The following is an 11722-nucleotide window of genomic DNA, read 5'->3' on the forward strand; positions in this document are numbered from 1 at the left end:
AGGAAATTACATCTGTCCCCTTTGCCTTCAGTTCACACCCATTCCCAAAACAACATAGCTGCTCATGGGATGCATGATGTCCTCTCTTCGTTTATTCTCTCAGGCCAAAATTTATTTTTGATTGTACTCATGTGATTTGATGCAAGGAGAAAGCTTGGGGATGTGGGGGGAAAGGAGTGTTAACTTCCGATAACCTGTAATAAGGAAAGGCGAGTAATTTGAGAATGTGCCCTTCCCACACATTGCAGTTTGTCTTCCTCTTGTACTGAAAGTCATAAGCATCTGGACAAACAGGAAGCCCTGTCAGCATCCTTAAAGGACCCAGAAGGAAGCTGCGAGGGCATGGCCACAAGACTGGATAGTTCATTTTTCTTAGGGTTTCATGTTGTCCTGAATCCAGTCAAGATAACGATTCACATTTGTATAAACGCCAGGTATGTCTTTGCGGCCGCAGCCTATTCCCCAGCTGATGATTCCAATTAGATACATACGATCATCCTTCATACAGACCAGAGGCCCTCCAGAGTCACCCTACAGAGAAGTAGCAGGTTAGTAACAATCTCCTTTTTTGTTTGTTTGGTTTTGTGTTGTTTTTTCCCCCCAGTGGCTTTAGTGGTGCACTAGTGTCTATGGAAATACCCTATGTAGTATGCTTATGAATCAAGAGCTCTTAGTAACAGCACTTTCACATAAGCCACTTTTGTGTCCCAGACTCCCTCAATGCTCCTTTCATGGGGAGAGACCCCAAAAAATCTAACACTAAAGCATCTAACTTTGTATGGTGCTCATTTATGACATGTAGGTGAGACGTTGATAAGCACAGAAAGAGGACTGCTCTTATTCAAGCTGTAAAGATCCAGGGTGTTTTATACTGCTGTGTGTAACAACAAAGCAAAATTATTAAAGAGCTGTTCAAACAAAAGGATGTGGATTGAATGTGTGCCCTCCTTTTTCCTCATGTTACAGCTGCTTGTTCTCCACCATCTTTTGGTCTTTATTCTTCTTTTCTCCACTTTTCAGTAGAGTGGCACCCCCTTCCTTTTACAGAACCTCCCGCTGAGTGTTTTGCATGCTCACAAAAGAGAAAATATTAGGAAATGCTGCTGAGGTGGAGTTTCCTGCTCAGTTTTGTGGTATTTCCTATATTTGGGATTTTCAGTCTGTATTGTTCTGGTTTGCTTGTTAAGTGTGGCCTGGTTTCCCAGCTATGAGGGGCAGGGGAAGAAATAAGAAAGAGGAGCCAGCTGTTCTGTTCTATTCAACAAAAGTCTACTAGAACTTCTATGTAGCCAAATGCAGAACTTCTTTAAACTATTTTCTGAAGCTTTTTGTTTGGTTAGCTCAGACTATCAAGGACAGACCTAAAAAGAAAAGAGGAACAGAATTGGGTTTACCTTGCAGGCGTCATCAAGGTGCCTTGTGTCTCCTGCACATAACATATTGTCTGTAACTGTCCGGTTGTCTAGATGCTGTGTTGTGCACCGACTGGCTGGAAACAGTCTGACATGGCCTTCCTTCAGGTGCTCTGAATAGAATGGAGAAACTGGAAGAAAAATGACAATATAAATACATACATATGTCTGTGTATATATGTGTATGTGTATATATATTTTTTTTAAAAATTGCAGTTCAGTTTCTGTATTTTAGGGGAGAGTAAATAGAAGTAGCTGGGAGTAAGGGGGTGGCTAAACTAATATTTCCTTGCCAAAGGGTCTTTTTTAATTGTTGGGGTTCTGCTTTGCTAGTAAGAACAGCTTAAATCTAGTTGAGAGAGAATATTGCTTCTTTAGCAAGCTTAAATGCTAAAGAGGATTTTGTAGGCTCCAAATTAAAGACTGATGGGTTTCTTGGATGGGTAAGTCGTCTTTTCGCAATTACATCAATCAAAATGAAGTCACAGGAAGTGCCTACGAAGATCACTAACTGTATGAAACAGGATCCTGAGGATCCTGACTTTTTAGTATTAGACTTGTGCTAACAAAAATCAGATGCCTTTTCATACACAATACTGAGTAACTGGACCTAGTACACTTGTGTTATGTTGGAATGGAAGGGATTTGTTTGTTTGTTTTGGGTGTTGGTTTTATTCTCATGCATAGCTGCAATTGCACAAAGCTGAAAGTTGGCAGGATTGTTGTTTTTCAGTCTAGTTTTGAATTACAGTTGCAGCATCCTTTCCCTCTCAAAGACTTTATCCTGTACTCTCTGTAAGCAATGCTGAGAACTAGCTTTAAAAGGACTTTAAAAACACTTTATGCCAACTTATATCTTCAAGTCTGTTCCAAAAACCCTATGGGTTCAAATCATCATTAGGTCTTATTATGATGCTTCACAGCCTCTGTCTCAAAGAGTTTACAAGTTAGAGAATAAAAATAAATTAGTAGAAAGTGCCAGTAAAATATAGGTCAGCCTGTGTATACTTTCAGACAGGTTTTATTCCTGTTTGTCGTAGTTCACTTTAAAAGCATTTCGCCAGCCTTTTAATATATATCTGGGATTGTTATTTCTTCAGCTTTTTTTTTTTGCTAATCATTGCATAGCCAATGTATCTTTTAGAATAATGCAACTACTTGCAAGTGCATAGTATATTAAATCTTGACAGAAATGGACTTCTGTCAGAATGACAATATCTAAATGTACTCAGTACAGCAGAAATGTGGCAGCCCTGATTGCAAATCTTCTGTCTTTCCTACCTTATCCACTGTGTAATTTTTTGCATTTCTACTGTTGGAGAGTATCAGGGAAGACTCTAGTAGCCCATGCAGCTGACAGAATTCAGATGAATGAAATAACTTACAGCAAAGCTTGGTTTTTTGCATCTCCCACTTATGCACACATTTTGTAGTGCTTATATAAGCCCATATAATAATTCAGGGGGTTGCACATTAAGCAATGCTAAAGGCTTGAATTCTTTGAGGGCAGGGGACCCAAACTTTGGACACAGTATCTTCTATGTACATGTAGACATGTATCTTCTACTTACATTCTTCATTTCTGCCATAACCAGAGATCTCGCATTCAGTCCAGTCAGGCAGCTGCAGTTCTGCTGTTGGGAGGCAGGCAGCACGGACAGTGTCTGTTTCAATAGCGCAGTCTTCTGCATCCGAGTTCAACTGCAACAGAGCTGAAGAGGGAAAAAAATTCCCCACTTCATTAACCACAAACTTGAGCCAACTTTCCAGTCACGAGGTCAGAAAAGTTCTTACCAATATCATTGTTGAAATTTTCTGAGTCAAATCTCTGATGCACAGTGTAGTTCTTCACTTGAAACTTTTGTTCATTTTCCTCAGGAGTTGCTCGGGAAGTCCTACCCAGCACGATCTTCAGCTGATTTGTACTAAAGCTGAAAAACAAGAGTGTCTTACTTTCTTCCCTGCACTTGAAGATGTGCTGTTGGAGCTTCTGCTTTTCTTATTTTAGCACTATTACTATTTCATTACCCAAGCAGTTTGACCTCAAGTGTCCTATTTGCCTTTGGTTTTGCGCTAATTGCTTACAGCCATCATGCCAAAGCTCCTCTGCCAGCCCCTTGCTGTTCTCAAGTTTCAGATGGCTCTGCATCTGTATTGACAACTTTGTTCTTCAGCTATTCGATATTCTGCTGTGGTACCTTAATGCCATGCTGCTAGTTTGCCCAATAAATGCCTGTCTGTAATGCTCAGCACAACTAACTACAATCTTTAGTGTAGAATGACTTACTGGGATAAAGAGCTTTTTTCAAGTCTTTTACCCTTCTAGTAAGGCTATGCTGGATGCTTCCATTTTCCAGATATTTTTCCCCCAGACAGTACTGAATCCTCAACTTACCCTTCCTCAAAACAGTGAGCAGCTGACAAAACCCAGCAGGAACTGATCAGAATTCCTCCACAGAGGAAGTGCTCTCCAGGTGCTCGGCGATACTTCACAAAGATGGCAGCTTGCCATGGGTGAGCTGCAATGTCTGCGTAGGAGCCACCTTTAATCCTGTACTGGTGTACTCTGCGCTGCCGTAAGCCACAGGTGGCTGTGGATGACAAACCCAGAAACAGGCTTTTTGTTCAGGCACTCTTGCTTTGAGTTTGGGTTAAGAGCCTGTTAGTTGTCAGCGCATGTTGAGGCAGGCTGGCATGAACTGTTTAGTATCTGACTCATTCCTGTTTCCTAGGAAACTTGTATTCTGATTTGAAAAATACAGTAAGGAAACCCTGCCTTTTCTGTCCTCCATTTCTGCAATCTTCCCTTCTGGCAGAAGGGAACTCTGTGAGAGTGGAACCACAGAATCTCTATCTACTCCAAAAAGCTTTGTTTTTTTTTTTTCTCCAGCTCTTATTTTACTGTAAGAGGCTTGAGTTTAATACAAATGGCATGCAGAACAGTAATGCCTCAAAGAAAGAGAAGAATCAGGAGTGCTAGGATCCTTACAGCAAGTAGGCACGTTGCAGTACTCCCATGTGAGCTGATTTCCTTTCAGTACATGGCACCAGGGCTTGCTGTCATTGTCAGGATTCCTGCAGCACAGGAAAGAGACAAGCTATTTGTATTATCAGATCTGCAGGGAGTTTAAGGAGACCTAAAGGTGGCAGACTGTGACCCGAGTGTACTCTTTTTGGTTTTTTTAGAGATACAGAGGGCCCTAGGGGCACGTGGAATTTGCATTTATGGAGTCTGATGTTAAAGAAGCATAGATAGGTCAGGTGGAATAAAATGACTGTTATCAGTGAGCTTTGTTCCCAGCAGTAATGTATTTCCTGTGCTTTAATAACCCACGTAAAAGACTAGAGCCCTGCCTCAAGAGTACCACAAGGAAGTTTGGTGGGATTTTTTTAATTCTATAACTAACTACATACCGGCAGAAATTGTGACTACCGAGGCCCAGCTGGTAAGCATCTCTTCTCCAAGCAGTATATAACTTGTGGACAAGGATTCGAGAATTCCACCTCAAACAGGTAGCTCCAGACCTGGTAACACTGTGGCTGCCTCGGTAATCTGTGCCTCTTCCAGATTTGCAGTTGATGTTCCCAACTTCAATAAGAAAGCTGCACGTTAACCGATGGATGTGAACCCGTCAGCTGTTCCTAACTGTGATTTCTGTCAAAGCATCTATATATTAGCTATACTTATCTCAGTCTCTCGATGTCATAAATATTAAAAGCTTAAACATGATTTAACGTGATTAAAGAGTCTCAACTTTTCAGGCTACAGAAATACCACAAGTCCACAGAGAACCCTTATGTGTGCAGTGAATCATGGAAGCTCTGAAGTCCATTCCCTGTCCCCGTGCATGTACCTTTTGAACAGGAGGGCACACTGCAGTGTTCCCAGATGTACTTTCCCCCTTTATAGATATAGCACCAAGGTCTGGAATCCTGATCTGGGTTTCTGAAAGAGTTATAATATTATGCATCATTATAAAGCTATTGTTATTAGTCCCATGTCTGCCATCTAGTTTGGTAACTTAATCCTGCTCTGCAGTGAAGACGTGGACTGAACCACCATTAGCCATTTGGATTCCTATTTTAATTATAAAATTGTGGCATACATGGAGGTGAGGATGAGATAGCCAGTAGCTAGCAGGAGTGGGCAGCTTGTTTGTGCAGTTTAGTTCATGTGCAGGAAGCACTATATTTTAGAGTTTTGAGCAGGATCTGGAGCTGCAGGAAACTGGCTTACAAAGGGAGTTCTAGGCACTGAGAAGAGACAAGGGAAAGACTATGGGGTAAGAGATGTATGCATTTTGTAGGCTGTCATAAGCATGCAGTCTAGATAGATCTGAAGTTCAGATATGTCTATAGAAGTTGCAATTGCTGCTCATGGGCTGCGCCATATTTGCACCTGTGCAGAGTGTTCTCTGCTTGGTATTAGACTGATGCAAACAGCTGTTCCTTTGCTCCAAGCTCTTAGAATGGGCTGATTCCTGTGGCTCCTGTGTGCCATCAGCCCCTCACCTGCAATAGTTGTGATTGCCCAATCCCAGCTCAGCAGCATCCTCTCTTTGGCCACTGTACGTCCTGTCCATCAAGCCATTGCTATTCCAATTTAAACATTCAGTTCCACTCTCTGTCATGCTCCATGTACCCCTGTATGTTACTCCAGCATCTTTGTAGCATTTAACTTCAGTATCTGAACAAAAGGAAACAAAATGTTAATACAAGGACAGCATCCCAAACTCTGCTTCCCCAGTCTCTGTTCTGTTTAAACTTGGCTCCCAGATGTCTTCTCTAGTTGGTGAAAATGCCTTGCCAGCAGACTGTAAGTATACATGGAGGTCTTCAGCTCCAAAATTTAGAGTTTTATTAAGAGACACTGAGAACAGCCCAGGTATCCTTAAAAGTTCTTTGTAATATTAGCTTTAGAATAAAAAGAGGCAACTTAACAGAAAGCCTAGTATACAGCAGCAGCCTCTGGGTACCTCATCCTTCTGCACTGCATAGTTAAAACTACTAGCACTGTTCACAGTAATTGACATGGTATACTTGCCTATTTCACACTGCTTCCCAGAGAAACCTTGGTGGCACTGGCAGATGAAGAGCTGTGGGGAATAATATGCCTGTGAACACTGGCCCCCGTTGTAGCATTTAGTTCTAGTGCAGGCTGCGGAATAAGCAAAAGCCAGGAAATACTGTTAGATTTCACGGAAGTAAGAAGCTGGCTATGTATACGCATTTCTCCTCTCCCATCAGTCTCCTTTAGCCTGTTCTATTTTTCCCTGCCTACCTGTTATTGTCATGTGCTTACAGTCTTTTTGTGTAGTGCTCACATTCTTCCTTTGCACCAGTCTTTCCACATACACTATTAGGAGCCTTCCTCAGACCCTTAGTCCTCACTCCTGCTTAGTCCTGCCTGAGTCGGTATATATTAGTATTTTCCTTTCTATCCTATTCTATTTTAAGCCAGGTTTTTTGCGTGATAACTCCTTCCCTGACAGTGGAGTTCTTCTATAGGATGATTAGATGGACAACCTCTCACCCCCACCCCACACTTCCTTTCTCTTTTTCTTCTTCATACTCACCTCTGACAGGCACAGTGTGGCAGCGACTCCGACCACTGTCGCACCTACAGTATTCTATCCTGCTCCCTGAGAGCCTCAGCCAGGTCGCCCTGTGCTGGTAAATTTCTCCAGATGAATTGTCTGTGCAAATGGCTGTAATTGGAGAAAGGAAATCCTCTTTTAGAGAGATTCAGGGAAAAGACCTGGCTGAGCAAAAGAACTCCCTTCTCTTTCCAGGAGAAAAGTATCCGTGATGGGAGCATCTGTCTAACGGGCTGCCCTTTTTCCTTCTCAGACCACAATTGTCCCATCTTTTTCACTGCTATGTTGCTGGATGTACTGTTCTGTTCCACTATTGACCAGCCTCTTTTTCTTTGAAGAAGAGCAGAGGGAGGGGAAAACTTTGTTCTTTGAGTTGTGGATGTTATTAACGGTCTGGTATTTTGCCTTCTGAATCTGTCATCCAGACAACCATGACAAACAGCTTTCAGGCTGCATTCCCTCAGCATCATCTGCTTTCCCCTCCTGTGTTCACAAAGCTCCAGGTAACACAGTTGTAGTTTGCCTGGCTTACCTCTAGCTCTGCCTCCCCGTTTGAAACGCATGCGTAAGCCCTGCAAGCAAAGAAGGTTAATTCTGTGAGTAACTGCTCTCTTAAGAAAACTAAGAGAACAAGTGCCTCCGAAGAGCCAGTCCTCTTCTTGAGGTCTTGTAAATCAGGGAAGCACTGAGCAACTGCCTGCCCTCCTTGTCAGACAGTACAGTGAAAAGTGCCTTTAATTCCTCAGCATGGGTACCGAGAATTGTAAATTATTGAGTTGCCACAGATCACCAGGCGATTGCTTGTCATCTGAGTGACGTGAACTTGGGATGTGCTGTACTCACATCATGCATGAAGTGATTACGTGCTCTCGGGGCATTGCAAGTGCTAACTAAAGCTTGTCAGCTTTCTGCTATTTGAAGGAGGTTAAAGCAAATAATTTCCAAAGAAGTAAATGTGAACAAGCAGTTATTTTTGCTCATTGACATGCAGTTTCCCTATAAGCCTTTGTAGCTTGATTACCTTTGTCTCCTGCAGCCAATTAAATATTTTGGATAAAGTTTTAAGGAAGAAACCAATTTAGAAAGCTTCTTTGATCAGTCCACAAGAGAAAGAATAACATAAAAAGAAAGAGGAAGGCTGGGATAGCAATTTTTTGAGAAAGAGACTAAAGATTTTGGAATTGTGTAGGGTTTACTCCAGCTGTGCAATGTGAGGCTTAAAGTGAGGGGACGTGGGAACCATCGATGTCCAGTTGTAAGTGAGAGTAATGATGAAGGTGATGACAATAGAAAGAAAATTAAAGGGTGATCACAATGGAACTCTTACTAACAGTGAAAGGTGAACAGATACAACAAGATTTGGAGAAGACTTGCTTACTGAAATGAAAACCAGCCAGGATAATACATTACTGGAAATCCCAGCATAGAGGTAGACTACTTGTAAGGTTTTCCTTCCTTTGATTTCTAGTGATATAACCAGATTCTCCTTCTGTCTGATGCAGACAGGTGGAGTCGATGGTAAGGAAGTGCTGCTGAAAACGCAGGAGGATGGCAAGAGCATTAGTTGAGGCATTAGCCTCTTACCTGGCATTGAGCAGTTATGATTGCTCCCACCAGCAGGAGGAGACACGGGAGTTTGCCTTCCATTCTGAGTGTTTTCCACATCACCTCCAAGTCTCAAGTTATCTATAGAGACAAAAGAAAAAGTAAGATGTTGAACAAAGGCATTTCACAGTGTGAATGGAGTTCAGTGTTGCAAGTTTAAATAAAGGTTTTAAATTATGAAATTTCTTTTTACATTAAAACACACTTTCTACTCTGCAGTTCTCAGCGATCTGGTCTAGCTGTCCTGGTGTCCCTGAACAGGGGAAACTGCCAGGCTGGACCCAGATGTGCTTTTACTTGACAAACTTAGAAACCCGACAAGCTAAAGCACACCCTTTTAGGTCTGGAGGAAACTCGGAGAGTGTTTCCTGGGGAATAACATTGGTAGAAGTAAATTCCAAGTTCTTTTTCCCAAGGTTGCTGGAAGCCAACAGTACCATGTGCATTATTAGATGGACTTATCTAATGAAGGAGTGTAATGCTGATTGGAAAGTGTTAATGGAGATTCAGGTCACTGAGGCCTACCTAAGAGATCTCTTGCAGGGGCACAAAAATCTGCTGAAGGGTCAGTCTGTGATAATAGTGGTTTGAGAGGATTTGCATTTTCAGCACAGACTGCTTCTTTGGGCGAGAGTGAGGGTTTCTCTCTTGTGTAGCAGATGCGTCAGCAAGGAGACTTTGGTTGATGGTAGGTGGAGACAGCACTGCTATGTCTGTGATTTTCAATATTTCTACAGCTTCTCCCCAGCTGAGCTTTTAGTTTCTACTATTGTCATGTGCTTTTGCTAAAAAGGGGGAGTATGGCAATTGGCTGGCAGGCTAGCTTTTGGTCTGGTGTTCTCATTTATTCGTTGCAGCGTTTCTTTCCTTGTGTTACTTCTATGCAGTCACAACTACATCTTATTCCCTCTAATCCCTTCAGCAGCTTTACACTTCAGACAAAGCCCTCTTCCATCCCACATGAAGAGTTTCTGCTTCCTCCAGACTGATTTGCATAGTCTGTCTCCTACAGCAGTAGTCTTGGGAGAGAACCTCCAATGATCTCCTATGGGAGACTGCCAGCTGGTATGGTGTGGCTAGGGTTAAGGATGAATCTGGATTTCTGCCTCCATTCATCTCATTTGCTTTGAAAATCTACTTCTCTCTTCACTCATCAGAAGTTAATTTCCTACCTGGTGAAATTGCTGCTCTGACCTGGCCACAGATAGCCATAGGAAAGACATTTGGGTACTGTGAATCATCTGTATTTCTTCCTACTATAGCAAAATTTATTTCTGTCTGGCCTTGAGCAGGCAAGTTTCTTGGCAGAAGCATGAATTCAGATTTCTGTAGCCACTGACTGCAGCGAGATATGCTACCATCTTGTGCCCTGGTTTCCCCTCCCCCAGTTTGTTTCCTGACAAAGGAGGAAAAATTATTTCTTTCACCGAAGCCAGGCGCCTTCTGTAAGCGCTGACGGATTTAGGGCAGCTGCTGGGTGGAGAGAAAATTCTGAGCAGCGGGGGGCACGCTCATAGCATAGTCTCAAGCATATACAAAATTCTGCTGCTGAAACTAAGCAACGCAGGTTTTGTCCCTTGCTGTACTAAACGCCATTTCTAATCTCGTCCTCATAGCAGAAAAATGCACTGGACGTGATAGACAAAGGCAGTGAAGGGCTTTCCGAGGTGGTCTGTTGCCTGTGGAGGCAATGTGCTTTGCTGCGGGCTTCCGGCTCCTCTATCAATCCCTGTAGGAATGTATTTTGCCTATTCTTTTATCTTGGTGACCTTGTAATAACTGTAAAAGATCAGGCAAATGTATGTATGTAAAAGAACTCCAGTAAAGCCTGACGTTAGCAGCATGAGTTTGGTAGCTAGCGAAGTTCTATTTTATATTTAGAAACACTGCTGAACTGGAGGACTTTAAATGAGGATTTATTGGTACACCAACAGGACTCTTTTTTGAGGGGGGAAGAGGCTGTTGTTCATGGCAAAACTTAAATTAGTAAGATGGATATAAACGATTATACAGCATCAGAAGTTTAGAAACTTAGTGCCTATGGGACTTTTTGGAAACATGGCATTAAATAGCAAGGGCCAATACATCTATTAAAAACTCGGAAGGTATTATCGATTTTCACAGTTGAGTAATAGCTTTTAAGGACTGGATTTGTCATTATTACGTAATCTGAACTCTTACAATACAACAAATAACTTTATCACAGCTTTCCTGACTTGAATCCATAATTTTCTTCCTAAAAGTAATAGTTACTCCTGCATGAAGTAACAGTAGCTCTTTTTTACAATTGAGTGAGACATAAGTAATCACCAGTGTGAACAGATTTAGCCTGATCCTCTGTACTAACCAAGACTGCTATAGCAGTCAGTCTAGATGGCTGAGATGATGAATCACAAGTGTGTGATGTAGATGGGAACCCCCCTGCTTTGAATGAGTCCAGCACCAGAGGTCCATTTTCCCTCTTCTTTTGAAAATATAATGCCTCCTAACAAACCAAGAGCTGGGAGTGAGGTAGAGTAGCAGGCAAGAAGATATAATTTCATTCCCAATCTCTAGGATTGCTCTGCAGTTCCAAATCTTCAAAATAATATTCAGGCACTGTCTCCCATACTATCAGCTTTTTATTATCTACATTATATGATCCCTGAGCAAGTAGAAAGCTAACCCAATTATCTGAGAAAACTACTACTTCCAGAAATTAGGAGCTCAGACTCTGTTTATATAAAGCCAGAGAAAGCAGCTGGATAATGGCTGGTGAAATTGTAGTATGACAGATGAATGAGTCATAAATTGGGATTCAAGGCTAAAAAAGGGAGAGAGTTTGTTTGTGGGTTTGCTTTTTTTTAAAGATTTGTTCAAAGAAAAAGCAAAAGGCACAAATTTTCCAGTCTCTGAAGCAGAACTGGGAGTACAGCAGGATAGTTTAGGCTGTGGTTTCTCATCGTTAGACAGCACAAAGAGGAGACTTAATTTGCAAGTCAGACTGAAAAGATTCACAGGAACAGCTTCCAAGAACCTTAGTTTCTCCAAGTCTTGTCTTTAGGTCACATCTTGATGACGAGATCCTTGTAATTCAAAACATCTCTCGGGGATTTGTATTAGTACGCA

The 11722-nt window shown here is 42.0% G+C and overlaps 1 protein-coding gene across 1 annotated transcript; it reads right to left on the minus strand.

Annotated features, from left to right (window-relative positions):
• Window positions 1-355: 355 nt before the first annotated feature.
• On the minus strand, window positions 356-8683 carry PLAT (plasminogen activator, tissue). The gene is made up of 13 exons (XM_009578529.1): window positions 8594-8683; window positions 7542-7581; window positions 6989-7120; window positions 6457-6570; window positions 5925-6099; window positions 5267-5358; window positions 4827-5001; window positions 4402-4487; window positions 3808-4003; window positions 3207-3343; window positions 2984-3124; window positions 1395-1543; window positions 356-531 (listed from the first exon to the last, which is right to left on the minus strand). Exons 1-13 carry the CDS (start codon window positions 8672-8674, stop codon window positions 373-375), a joined length of 1677 nt encoding a protein of 558 aa, XP_009576824.1. The 5' UTR covers window positions 8675-8683; the 3' UTR covers window positions 356-372.
• Between the last annotated feature and the right edge of the window lie 3039 nt (window positions 8684-11722).

Source organism: Fulmarus glacialis, unplaced genomic scaffold (assembly GCF_000690835.1).
Source record: "Fulmarus glacialis isolate BGI_N327 unplaced genomic scaffold, ASM69083v1 scaffold39935, whole genome shotgun sequence".
Classification (NCBI taxonomy): Eukaryota; Metazoa; Chordata; class Aves; order Procellariiformes; family Procellariidae; genus Fulmarus; species Fulmarus glacialis.